General features: G+C 40.6%; 1 protein-coding gene across 1 annotated transcript; it reads right to left on the bottom strand.

The window, feature by feature from the left end:
- Window positions 1-359: 359 nt before the first annotated feature.
- Window positions 360-10667, bottom strand: CD274 (CD274 molecule). The gene is made up of 7 exons (XM_009908976.2): window positions 10599-10667; window positions 9630-9983; window positions 8710-8991; window positions 7727-7837; window positions 3906-3956; window positions 2789-2854; window positions 360-382 (listed from the first exon to the last, which is right to left on the bottom strand). The coding sequence occupies exons 1-7, from the start codon at window positions 10651-10653 to the stop codon at window positions 360-362; spliced, it is 942 nt and encodes a 313-aa protein (XP_009907278.2). The 5' UTR covers window positions 10654-10667.
- Window positions 10668-14258: the final 3591 nt, after the last annotated feature.

Here is a 14258-nt window from a genome sequence, read left to right on the forward strand (position 1 = left end):
GGGAAGGGAAGGGAAGGGAAGGGAAGGGAAGGGAAGGGAAGGGAAGGGAAGGGAAGGGAAGGGAAGGGAAGGGAAGGGAAGGGAAGGGAAGGGAAGGGAAGGGAAGGGAAGGGAAGGGAAGGGAAGGGAAGGGAAAGACATGCCTAGTCACACACACAGAAGCCTGAATCCAAGATTTTTTTTATGCTATAATAACTCTAATGACTTCAATGTAGTTTTTCCAGAGTTACAATGATACAGAGGATTGTCATCAAAGAATAATTTAATAAAAAAAAAAATATCCCCCTTAATAGACAGAACACAGAACATCTGAGCTGTCAAACCTTCACCACACAGGAGAAGAGCTTTCCCCACTTTCTCTAGGTCTTCTCAATTTGTATATCTGTAAAAGGAAGAAATATGTGAAAAAAAATTAACAAATTACAAAGTCACAGATCATTCCATGGTTTTGAGACTATTTCCTAGAAATTGGAAGTACCAAAACATCTTGCTTAATTGTCAAAATTTAAGATATAAACCAAAATTAATTTAAATATTTAAGATATTTAAAGAATATTTATGCCTGCAGGACCAGCATTCTTTCATTTGTTCATGTTTACTGCAGTAAGGTGTTGCAGCGAGAGAGTTCATGCTTCAGAAGTCAGCAAGACCATGAAAGAAAAACCTCAGTAACTTTGTCCTCTGTTCCAAACCAGAGTATCAAAGAATCACAGAATCACATAATATTAGAGGTTGGAAGGGACTTCAAAAGATCATCTAGTCAAACCCCACTGCCAGAGCAGGATTACCTAGAGCATATCACACAGGAATGCATCCAAGCAGGTTTTGAATATCTCCAGAGAGGGAGATATTCACCACAACCCCCCAGGGCAGCCTGTTCCAGTGTTCCTTCATCCTCACAGTGAAAAAAAAAATAAAATTCCTCATGTTTACATGGAACTTTCTATGCCTCAACTTCCACCCATTGCCCCTCGTCCTGTCACTGGGCATTGCTGAGAAGAGCCTGACTCCATCTTCTTGGCACTCGGCCTATACATGTCTATAAACATTAATGACGTCACCCCTTAGTCTCCTCTTCTCCAAGCTAAAGAACCCCATCTCCCTCAGCCTCTCCTTGTAAGGAAGATGTTCCACTCCCTGCCTAACTCTCCAGCCTGTCCAGGTCTCACTGAATGGCAGCAGAACCCTCTAGTGTGTCAGCTGCTCTACCCAGTTTTGTGTCATCAGCAAACTTGCTGACAGTGTACTCTGTGCCCTCATCCAGGTTGGTGATGAATATATTGAATAGTACTGGTCCCAGTGCTGACTCCTGAGGGACTCCACTAGATATAGGTCTCCAACTAGACTCTGTCCCATTGACCATAACTTTCTGACTTCTTTCCTTCAACCACTTCCAAATCCACCTCACTACCTGGTCATCCAGACCACACTGCCTCAGTTTAGCTGCAAGGATGCTGTGGGAGACAGTGCCAAATGCTTCACTGAAATCAAGGTAAACCACATTCACTGCTCTACCATCACCTATCCACCTGGTTATGCCCTCATAAAAGGCTATCAGGTTGGCCAAGCATGACTTCCCCTTGGTAAAACCATGTTGACTGCTCCTAATAACCCTCATGTCCTTGATATGCCTAAGGTCAGTGCCGAGGATAAGTTGCTCCATCACCTTTCCAGGGATAGAGGCAAGGCTGACTGGTCTGTAGTTACCTGGGTCCTCCTTCTTACCCTTTTTGAAGATTGGGGTGACATTTGCCCTCCTTCAGTTCCCAGGCACCTCTCCTGTCTGCCATGACTTGCCAAAGATAGTGAGGAGTGGTCTGGCAATGACCTCTGCCAGTTCTCTCAGCACCCTTGGGTGCATCCCATCAGGACTCATGGATTTACAGATGTCCAGATGACTTAACTGTTCCCTAACCCAGTCCTCATCAACCAAGGAAAACTCAGTATGCTTCACAGATTTCGGAGACCTGGTCATTTATTTTCTTGCTTTGCTGAGACACAGTCCCACAGCTTGAGACTTGCCTGAGTGGCCAGTCATGGCTTAAAGTCTCCCACCCCACTGCCATCACCACCCCTCCAGTTGCTGGCACAGCTGTTTCTGTAGCAAGTGCAGGTGCACTTGCACCAGTACAGGTTAAATGCTGACCTGCTGGAAGGCATCTCCACAGAGAAGGTTCTGAGAGTCCTGGTAGGACACAAGTTCACCATTTGCCAGGAGAATAGGACCAGGCTCTTTTCAGTAGGGTCAAGCAACAAGAGAAGGGGCAACGGGCTCAAAATGTGACACAGAGAATTCCACCTAAACATAAGGAGATACTTTTCTCTGTGGATGATGAAGCACTGGAACAAGCTGCCCAGAAAGGTTGTGGAGCTTCTTTTTCTGGAGACTTTCAAAAGTGCCTGACCGTGTTCCTGTGCAAGCTGATCTAGATGAACCTGCTTTATTGGGGGTGGAGGGGTAGCCTAGATGATGCCCAGAGTTCTCTTGCAGCTCCTACCATTATGTGATTCTGTGAAAAGTGAAAGCTAGAGAAGTTACTTGTTTGGACTATTACATATCACACATCACAGGTTCCTTTGCATGGATTTTCTTTGTTTTTAAACCAAGATTTAACTCCAAGTACAAAATGATGGTGAGTTTGTAAGACAAAGAATGGGAGGCTGCACTTCTCCTGAAGGTTCTGTCTGATGAAATAATGGACTAAATAAACCAGCCGTGAATCAAGGCTCTGATGATACATGCTGAGTGCAATTTGCTACTATTTCCCCCTTTATCATTCATACTTACACTTCAGCTCTTTTTCTTCAAAAGAAGCATCTCTGCAGTCATATGTATCCTTATCTTTGGACAGCCCTTTAAACAAACGACAGACATACCGATAACAACTTGGACTTTTCAAGCTTGAGCTTTTCATATAGTGATAAATCTTCATTAAAAGCTACTATCTCAGGCCATGCAGGAACTATGTGACTTAAATGCAGATCTGAAGATGAATACCAAATGTTGTGCCTAGTTTGTGCAAGTATTCTCATGAGAGGTTTTCTTAAGAAAAACCCCAACTGCCAGTATGAAGGAACTTTCACATGGCAGTTTAATTTGAAGTGATCTGAAAATAAAATCATACAACATATTTAAAAAACAGCAACATAACCCATCATGAGAGGAGGATAATATATTTTAATCTCTCCCACTGTAAATATGAACCCTCTCCACGCTTTCCTCCATTTCTCACTGTCGTGCTGGTATTGGCTATTTGCAGAGCTTTGCTCATGCAGAGCTTTGCTCATCACTAGCTCCACAGGAAGAAAATGTTAGGGGAGGTAAAACCAAGGCCTCTGCTCTCAATCTTGTGACAAAGAACTTCAGGTTCACACAGGATCATGTCAATGTGACTCAGATTGCAACACAGAGTCTGTACACCAGGATTTGCTCCCATCCTGGGGTCTCTGTTCCATGTGGAGCACGTACCAGCCTATCACAGACTTTCCAAAACACAGCACACCACTCTGTGCTTTTCTTGTGCATATTAAGATTGCATCTGCTCATGAAACACATATGCTTTTCCTTCTGGTTTTCCTTTCAGGAAGCTGACATTGTAATGAAAAGCACAGTTCTTATGTAATAAATGGGGGGAAAGAGATTAAAAAAAAAGAGTAGATGTGGCGCTTAGTGACATGGCTTAGTGGGGGACTCGACAGTATAAGGTTAACACTTGGACTCCATAATCTTGAAGTTCTTTTCCACCCTACAAGAATCTATGATTCTATGACAAAGGAGAACTCAAAAGCAAAACAGAAGTTTAATGTAAATCTGCATTTGGTTGTCGCAGTTGCAAAGAAAATTCTCAAGTGATTATTTCTACAAGACTTTAATCATGAGCTCGATTTAACTCATATATACATACCTGCTATTAAGGAACTAGCCACAGGTGTTCTGTAGTCTTTACTTGCTCTAGCTGAAAGAAAATAAGAGAGAAAAACAAAAAATAAAAAATGCCTTTTAGACCTCATGGCAGCTTAAGCACCCTGGTGGTAAAGACACACTTAGTATAAGCATAATTGTTGGTTCTCAAAAGACTCCATTTCTTCAAAGACTGCAAAATGTTTTCTTCAGTGCCCCTAGTATGTCCATTTCTGATTTCCATTCCTCGTTCCTAAGCCAGAACTTCATTGATACTATGCACTAACATCAGCAGAAAATACTTGTTCAAATAGTTTTCCATTGTATATTTTCATCAAAAATATACATATATATTGGGCAACAGGGAACAAGAAGAGGATCACCTTCTCAGTGCTTTTTGAGGGGGAAAAAAGCCCATATTCCAGGGAGTTTCCATTCTGAAAGAATCACTCATATGGTTGTCTAGGGCACACTGGATTTTAAAAGAAAAACGTGGCTATTACCTTAGTTTCTGAATCAACTTGTAGCTTATCATGTACACATTCAGGATAGATAGAGATACACAACATAATAATAATCATCTATGTCATGACAAGTATATGCATTATCATCTACACAGAAATAACAAGTATTATTCAAGCAACCTAGGAAACACCTGACCTTCACTGAAATCTTCAGATAGGAATCTTCCAAGAGGTCAAGAATTTTGCTGATACTTCTCCTTTCACATTCTGCTCATATTCTTACCATGTTCTTCCAACACTCTTATTCATGCATGTTTATCTACAGGCATTCTGCAGCCTTTTAGCATCACCTTCGTCATTGGAATGGGCTGCCCAAGGAGGTGGTGGAGTCGCCGTCCCTGGAGGTGTTCAAGGGGAGATTGGACATGGCACTTGGTGCCATGGTCTAGTTGTGAGGTCTGTTGGAACAGGTTGGACTTGATGATCCTTGGGGTCTCTTCCAACCTTGGTTATACTGTGATACTGTGATACTGTGATACCTACAAATGTTTAAAGTTTACAAACACTCCTTCTGGGACATACAGCACCAATGCAGGTGTGGTAGGTTGAGAGAGGGCTTAGCTCTCCCTCCTCCACAGAGTAAGAAACCACAACTAGCCCAATCGAAGAGCAAGCTATATATTTACAAGCATATATGGAAAGCAGTTTATATATAACACAATATATACAGGTATTTACAATATATACACAGAAATACACAGCAAAGAGAAATAACACAACAAAAATCCCTCCCCGAGGGAGGGATCCCCTCCTTGGAACCCCCTCTCTCCCCCACTACCTCCCCTTTTCCCCAAAAAGGGGTTAGAGAGAGAGAAAGGCAAGTTACTAAGGAAAAGAGTTGTTAGTAAGCTTCAAAAGCCCATGCAGGATTAGTGTTTGCTTATCTGAAGGCCAACTCCAGCAGTTCGCAGAAGAAGCAGGCAGGGAGAACAGGCTGAAACCTCCAACTCCCCCAACTCCCAAACCGAACTGAACTGAGGAAAAAAAAAAATTTCAACTGCTCTACAATCTAAAGCTGCATTTTTGTTTATCAACCGATGAAATTCGTTTAGAATATCAGAATGTTTTGGTTCTAGTACCGAAAACATTAGCCACTGTGTTCCAGCAGTGTTTGTTCTTAAAGGCACAGCCTCAAACGACCACAGCAGGATATGAGTTTGAAAGCTGAGTATCCATATTTACTTACATCTTGTATTTTTGTTATGGAACTACATTTTATTTTATGCTAGCTACATACATTTACATCTCCTGTACAATTCAAAAATTTCCAGAGGAGCATTTAGCCAACAATCTTGTTTCAGTTTTTTTAACTATTGCTGGTAGTAATTTACAGAGTTATGCCTGTATGATATTGTAATGCCACGAGAACTGTACCAGCTTCAACACCACTGGTACTTTTTTCTCTACAGACAACCTGACAACAACAACAAAAATCATAATTGAGAAGTTATTTGGAGGGGGGAAAAAAAAAAAAAAAAAGAAGAAGTAGCTATGCATCAGCTAAAATGAATCCACAAAATTGTTATTCAGAGGAAAATTTCTGGCCAAAACCAGAATGTTCCATAAAACCACTTTCCTTTCGACATTTTCAAATGAATCCTGTTGATGTTCTGATATCTGCATGACTATATCATATCTGTTAAAATGAAGAGCAAAATCTATCTCTGAACATAAAATCCCCAAACACACCTACTTTTACTACAAGGGAAAAAAAAAAAAAAAGGTGGGGGGAGGGAAGGAAAAAAAAGCAGCAGGATGCATTTTGGGTTAAGCAAAGTGTTTAAACAGTTTTTCTTTCATTTTGGGGACAACCATAGTCTTTTCAAACTCATACACCCTAAAGATTATTTCTCCAAGGTTTTCCTCAGTTATCTAGGAAGTCAAAAATTACCACCAATGCTTTAGCTGTTAAGGATACTGTACTGCTGAAAATGTCAGTTCAAGACAGCGTGGTATGAAACTGCAGTGGGAATATTCCTACTTTGAAAAAAAAAAATCTTCCAGACTGAAAACCTTGGAATTATCACTTCATGTGTAGTCCACAGTTTTTGTGGTGTTTTAACCAGAGTAAAGGTATATATGCAGGATTAATAGCAATTAGATCACTTTAAATAAGTATGCTCACAGTTCAGTGATTTTTTTTAGAGAATGAAGGGAAAATAAGACCTAAGAAAACTCCAGTACCTCTGTATCACAGTATCACAGTATCACAGTATCACTAAGGTTGGAAGAGACCTCAGAGATCGTCATGTCCAACCCATCACCACAGACCTCATGACTACTAAACCATGGCACCAAGTGCCATGTCCAATCTCTTTTTGAACACCTCCAGGGACGGTGATCCACCACCTCCCTGGGCAGCCCATTCCAATGGCGAACGACTCGCTCGGTGAAGAACTTTCTCCTCACCTTGAGTCTAAACTCCCCTGGCACAGCTTGAGACTGTGTCCCCTTGTTCTGGTGCTGGTTGCCTGGGAGAAGAGACCAACCCCTTCCTGGCTACAACCACCTTTCAGGTAGTTGTAGAGAGCAACGTGGTCACCCCTGAGCTTCCTCTTCTCCAGGCTAAACAATCCCAGCTCCCTCAGCCTCTCCTCATAGGGCTTATTCTCAAGGCATCTCGCCAGCCTTGTTGCCCTTCTCTGGACACATTCAAGTGTCTCGATGTCCTTCTTAAACTGAGGGGCCCAGAACTGGACACAGGACTCAAGGTGTGGCCTAACCAATGCAGAGTACAGGGGCACAATGACCTCCCTGCTCCTGCTGGCCACACTATTCCTAATGCAGGCCAGGATGCCATTGGCCCTCTTGGCCACCTGGGCACACTGCTGGCTCATGTTTAGGCGGGTGTCAATCAGCACCCCCAGGTCCCTCTCTGTTTGGCAGCTCTCCAGCCACTCTGACCCCAGCCTGTAGCTCTGCATGGGGTTGTATGCAACTTAAATTCTGGACTTTTTGGATCAAAACTTCCTTTTCAGTAGAAGCATAAGCTGTGCTTTGATGTTTGAAGAGATTAGAGACTACTCTTATTGCTCTACATCATTATCTCTAAGAAAAAAAGAAAGAATAGAGATGCATGGATAAGTGATTTCTGAGAGGCTGACCACCTGCTCCACTCTGCTAATGTGCTAGGATTTAGCTATGTCAGATAAAGGAAAAGAAATAAGCCACATGGTAAAAAAAATAGTGGTTTCAGGATGAAAGACCTAAGGCAGACTTTATCTTCTTCCACTTCTGACAGGATGAATTAACTGAACAGACAGCTAACAACTGAGATACACTAAAAGAAATAATTGAATACCTTTTCTTATGCAGAACATAAATGGAAGCACTGATCCAAAGACAGCAGTCACAACAAGAATTGCTCCAACAAAGCGTCTGCTCTCAGTCCACAGGACACCATCATCTGAATCTTCAAGAAAAACAAGGTGGGGGAAGGCATTACACAATTGCATAAGCTTCTCCCTTTCCCTTTCATTTTCAGATTGTGTCTAGGGTCAGGTGCTGGTCCTGGGCTTTACTGTGTCTCATCCCAACAAAGGGAGAAAAACATAAAGCACGTTCATATTTATCTTTGCTTCCTGCACTCCATGTGATAGTGCCTTTAGAATAGAATAGAATAGAATAGAATAGAATAGAATAGAATAGAATAGAATAGAATAGAATAGAATAAAGTTTGTGGAGAGTTATGGAATAGAATAGAATTAACCAGGTTGGAAAAGACCTTCGAGATCATCAAGTCCAACCCATTGCCCAACACCATCTAATGAACTATACCATGGCACCAAGTGTCCCATGCAGTCTCTTCTTAAACACCTGCAGTGATCATGACTCCACCATCTCCCTGGGCAGCCCATTCCAATGGCCAATCACTCTTTCTGTGAAGAACCTCTTCCTAACTTGCAGCCTAAACCTCCCCTGGCACAGCTTGAGACTGTGTGCTCTTGTTCTGTTGGTTGTTGCCTGGGAGAAGAGACCAACCCCCACCTGGCAGAGTTCTGAATGCAAAGGATCCATAATGGAACTTTTTTAAATATTCAGACTCAATTTTCACACAGCTGTACTTCATGAAAAATTCCTGTCCTTGAATTCTATCCACATGAGCACAAGGAACATGTTAGTATGGTGTAAGTGTACACTTATAGTGAAACTGAACGCAGGTGTTTTCTTTAAGCCTTTATGAAATCAGACAGGAAAGAGGAAGTTATCACAGCTGATTCATCTGAGACAAAATGACATGGTACCTTGAAGTGTATTACAATAAATCAAATACAGAAATGTTACCTGATATGTGTAAAACAGCAGATGTATTTTCTTGCAGCTCTTTATTCCAGAATATACAGTAGAAATTCTCATCAGTTCTACTTTTGATTGTAAGGGTACTTGTCACACGATACAGCTGGTCACTTCCAGTTTCACAGCTTTTGTTTGCCTTATTAGTCAAGTCTTCACGTTCTCTGTTCTGCCATATCACTTCAGCTTGTGGGTAACCTTCTGAACAACATGTCAGCTTCCATTCATTGTTGCCTGTTCTCACTACTCTTCGGGTTATAGTTCTATATGGAGCTAAATAAGTGGAAGAAAAAGTACTACTACCAAGAAGCTAGTAGAACAGCATTTATTGGCAAGACATCTTTTCTTTCTCCCCAGCCCCTGGGTCAAGTCTCTGTACCACTGCTTTGATTTTGTAAATAACATCTTAAACAGGAAAAGTAAATACCACTATTGTATCTCTCCATAGTAACTGCAGGTACAGGGTTCATTACCATTTTGAAGCTGTTTAGAAAATTGCATTAGCTTTCTGGTCTACGTCCTGTGTAAACGGTTTTGCAACACCATTCCTCATATGGTGTTTAAGGTGTTTAAGACCAGGCTGGATGAGGCTCTGGCCAGCCTGATCTAGTGTGGGGTGTCCCTGCCCATGGCAGGGGGGTTGTAACTAGATGATCCTTGTGGTCCCTTCCAACCCTGACTGATACTGTGATACTATACTATGATATGTCATTACCAGAAATGAAGACACAATATGGATTCAACCTGACTCCAACCACAAAGTTACACAGCTGCACAAGGACTATGAGGCAGCTCGTGTCTCTGGAGAGATTTGTTGAAATGCTAACCAACATTTTTCTTACTTCAGGCACTCTTCTGAAATCTTTTAACAGTATCAGATAACATTGAACCTCCTGAAGTAGTGCACTCACCATTAACTTTCAGATTAATTGTCTTGTAGTCAGCTCCCCCATAGCCAATAATACAGTGGTAAACTCCCGCATCTCTGAGCTTCACATCAATGATCTGAAGGAGAGACTGTCCCAAGTTTAGATTCTCCTTCAGCAATTTTACTCTTCCCTTAAAGTCACTGTGCTGATTTTTTAAGTCTTCCTGTCCTTTGAGAAGTACATATACTTGCTTCTTTGCCTCATCTTTCTTTTCCCAGCTGACGTTTAAATCTCTAAACTTTAATTTCCCATTCACAGGAAATCTGCATTCCATAGTCACATTGTTCCCATGTTCCACGGTATAGAGTGACTGGGGAGCTTCAACTGTGAATAAAGCTGAAAAAAAAAAATAATTTTGGAACAAAACTTAATTTCCCAATTACAAGTCTAATGTTTTAAAGTCATATTGTACCATACATATAGGACATTTTAAGGACCAAAAGTACCTGCCCTGTTCAGAAAAGTTAAACATGGATTTGCCCAGGTTTATACCTGCAGATACCTGCTTTATGCGCACACACAGTGTGATGATGTACCAAAACCAAGTGAAAGTATGTGCACAGCTCCTTAGCTGCTGCTCTCAGAATGCTGACACAGGCAGCTATTAGTGCCTCAGATGGGAATGTTCTCTTTATATAAACGTCACTGCCAATTCCCAGGTTTGTCAGTGCCGACCAAACTTTTTGTGTAATGCAAACGGTACCTTGTCTGAAATGATGTCTCTGCTGAAACATCAACAAGGATTACAATCTAGCCCCATATCAAGGCACACATATTAAGCACGCATATCTAGTTAGTGTAAAAGCATATGAAGACATTTTTATTTAAAGCACTAAGAAAAAAAAAACCTCCAAACACTAGCACCTGAAATAAAACTGAGGAGTTAATATTGCCGTGCTTATACATGGAAAGGGAACAAGCAGTTCTACTTCTTACAACTCAGCTTCTTACCATTTAGGAAATGCCAGTAGAATAAAAATATATACAAAGTCAAAGGCTTTTCCATGATGTAGACAGAACCTAAAATAATAAAATGATAGACAATTATAAATATCTGCTCATTTCCTAACTTGCTTTGTAAAATACACTTTGTAGTCACCCCACACAAAAAGCTGGACAAAAGGCACTGAATTCCACTCTAGCCAAAAACATGACAAAATCACACCTGAAACTATAGTAGGAACCAGAAAGCTTCCTGCATGGGACCAGGAAGAACTATTTTTATTTGCTTTAAACATTCGTCCTTGGCCGTGGCACAACATATGTTTTATCACTGTCTTGTCAATGAGCAAATAAATACTTGACAACTACCCAGCTGTTCCCCTAAACAGTAGCAGGATTTGCTGCTCCTGCTAGGAGGAGAATCAAGAGTTTTCTATACACATTCAGTAGAAGAAACAGAACTTAGTTCTTTCCTGCCTGTTTGCCTCACCTTAATATGCTGTGAACATACCATCTTGTAACACCTAGTCTCACAGTAGTTACCATGGAGTATGTTAAATTATATACACAATGAATGTAATTCATGCTGTAATTAATCACATAATGAGTATTTATACAACAGTGCCTTCATAAAACAAAAATCTATTTTATTTTAATTCTGCTGGTTTACCTCTGAACATGTAAATTATTGCAATTTTCTGTCAGGAGTTTTTCCACTCTTTACAGACAAAGCTTCCACCCCGCTACACAACACTTTAATACTATAAAAGACCAGTTAATATAAATCCACACCCTTAACCTTCAAATACCTACTTGCTAAGTGTGTATTGTAAGTCAGAGCAAATACCAGCATCAAACACTGCTATCATTTTTCAAATTAGTATCAAGAAAAATGCAAATTCAGTGTAATGGAAGTCTTTAGAGAGTAAAGAGAACTGTAGAATTTTATCTAAATAAAGCCCTCATTTTGGATACCCAAATAGCCACATAAATAAGGAAAGATTGCCTTCAACTTTCTAGCTGTAGTTTCAGCATTTGTGCAAGAAATTAGACAACTTTGTTACCCATTATTCTTCCTAACTGATGAAGTTCTATCCAGGCTATGACTTTCACCATTTTTGTAAGTTGTTTCATCTTTCTTCCTCTGGTTGTCAACTTTAAGAGGATTAAAAACTAACAACATTGTCCCAAATTATAGGACACATACAAGCCTTTACAGTGTTACTGCTTAAGGGAATTAGACTTCTCACAAGAATTTGATTCAAGATACCTTTTTCCTGATTGCTGCTGCCTGATCCAAATATCAAGTTTTCAGAAGGTAACACAGATAAAGCTGAGAGGGGAAGTCAGTCTAATACATTTTCAGGCACACAATTACAAAAGGTTGTGCTGCTACATGAACAGAAAATATAAATTAATGTATAAACAAGTTCCAGGCTTCTTCTTGTGTTTAGATACCAAATTCATTCCATTGTATTCACCCCATTCATGTGATGTTCTTAAAACCACTAGCAAACTGATGCTGAATCCTGTGGGTACTTAAGAGTTTCTGGTGATGTATATGCACAACAGTGCCTCCATCACGATGCCACTTCCTGAACAACAAGCTGTTCAGGGCACCAACTGAACTCCAGAGTAAAGCTTCTAAAACTAGATAGAGGCATACCAAACTCACAAGTGTGCTCTGGTAATGCTTATGCTAGAGGCAAGTCTGCAGAAGAGTGAGCCACTGAGACTGACAGGTGCAGGTGTGCACCTCTCTGTACTCTTCATCCCAGGATGATCAGAGTTGCAGCACACTCAGTTCCACAAGACTTTATTTTTTTAATTTTTTTTTTTTTTAAGTAGAGGCTGTAGCTGAGAAAGCTGCTCAGAACAAAAAGAATGTGTACTACAGTCATGAAAGGATACCCATATCTATGGATGCAACTCATACCCACCTTTTTGTTAGGCGACCTAAATAATCAGTGTGAGCTCCAAGACAGCTGTTCTGAAAGACAGATTACAACGTTTAAACTTCTAGGGTTCTGAAACTCATGTTCATAGCCTGCTACTGCTGAACTTCAGTTTGCATGCTTTCTTCCACTACAGAGGAAAAGAAACAGTACTACACAACAAAGAAATATCACTATTACTTACAAAAGTCCTCAAGACTGAGATATTCTGCTGCTGTACTGGATCTCAGCAAGCAAAAAAAGTAGGTCCAGGTCAAATCCAGATGCACTTGAAAAAAGCCACTGCAACAACCATTACAGATCCTTCTACTGTCTCACCCTGAGCAGAAGGATCTCCTGGATACATTGGTTGAAACAGCTTGAGATGTAGATGCCAATCAAAACTGAAATCTTCTTACTACTTTTCTTACAGAACCAGTCCCAATGCTCCTTCTTGCTTCCTGCTGTCTTCTGACATCTACGGCAACCACAGATATATAAAGGATAAGATATTCACCGCACCAAATACTCCCCAGTATTGCTGTTGTATGTTTTCCTCACAAACAAAAGAAGACAGCAAAACCAGAACTATTTGCCCAAAGACTTCTTGTAACAGAACTTGCACATTGATGCAACGCCACCCACTTCTTTAGGAAACTTCCCCATTATTGGAAAATTCCCCACAAGGGAAAATTCTCTATTGCTAACAGTGGTTCACTGTAACCAGAAACAGAAATGCTGGGAAAATTGCCAGTGGCATTTTAAGAAACAAGCCATCTCATCAAAGCTCTATGTGACCAGCAGTCATTGGAACTGCAGTGTCAGTAAGTCATCCAACTATACAAACTCAGAGTCCTTATAACAGTATGAATTTCAGGTTGTGACAAATAGCTGCTAATAATGACTGGAAATTCCTGCACATCTTGTGCATGGCTGCAAAGGTACTAAGTAGGAATAACAAGAAGAGCACTGTCTACCCTTCTCTGGTGAGAAAAGGTATTCTCTCCCCACGATTTGAGCACAGTGAAGACCCTTTGCCTTGATAATGTACAGTGCAAGAAGAGTTAAGACTATTCATTAACTTAGCAAAAAGTAAAAAGCACTGCCTTTTTTTTTTTTTTTCTTGATTCTAGAAGTCATTCAAGAATACAGAGGGGGAAAACAGATATTAGAAGTCAAAGGATGTACTCACATTAAGTTGCAGATTTTAGTGGGATAATGTGGACAACAGCACAAAAGACAACTTTAAACATATATTTCAGTATAAGTTCACTCCTGTTGTCTCCACATATCTCAAAAAAAGGGTTGACATTCTCAGAACAGTTGAAACTCTGTGAAATGACCACTTAAAAGTTTTCAGGCTGTATTTTCTTTCCAACTGACACACCATCACAGAAACACACTGTCATAGAAACAGAAAAACTTAATACACAAACCCACTAAGGCTAACTAGCCTTTTTACTTGTCATGTGGGAGGAACAGATTGAGAGTGGTATATGAAAATAATCTGAAACTACATTATAAAATAGAGGAGGCGGATTTCCATAATAGGTGGTACTGATGGAGATCAATTTCCACTGATTTCTCCAGTGTTTAAAAACAGGTTTAATTACATTTTCTCAGGGGAAAAAAAAAGGAGGGGGGGTGGGGAGGGGAGGGAAGGGGGCGAAGAAATGAAAGTGAAACAAATTTGCTACATCCTGTGAGACCACAGAACCATTGATGTAGCTAGAGA

This window comes from Dryobates pubescens, chromosome Z (assembly GCF_014839835.1).
Source record: "Dryobates pubescens isolate bDryPub1 chromosome Z, bDryPub1.pri, whole genome shotgun sequence".
NCBI classification, from domain to species: domain Eukaryota; kingdom Metazoa; phylum Chordata; class Aves; order Piciformes; family Picidae; genus Dryobates; species Dryobates pubescens.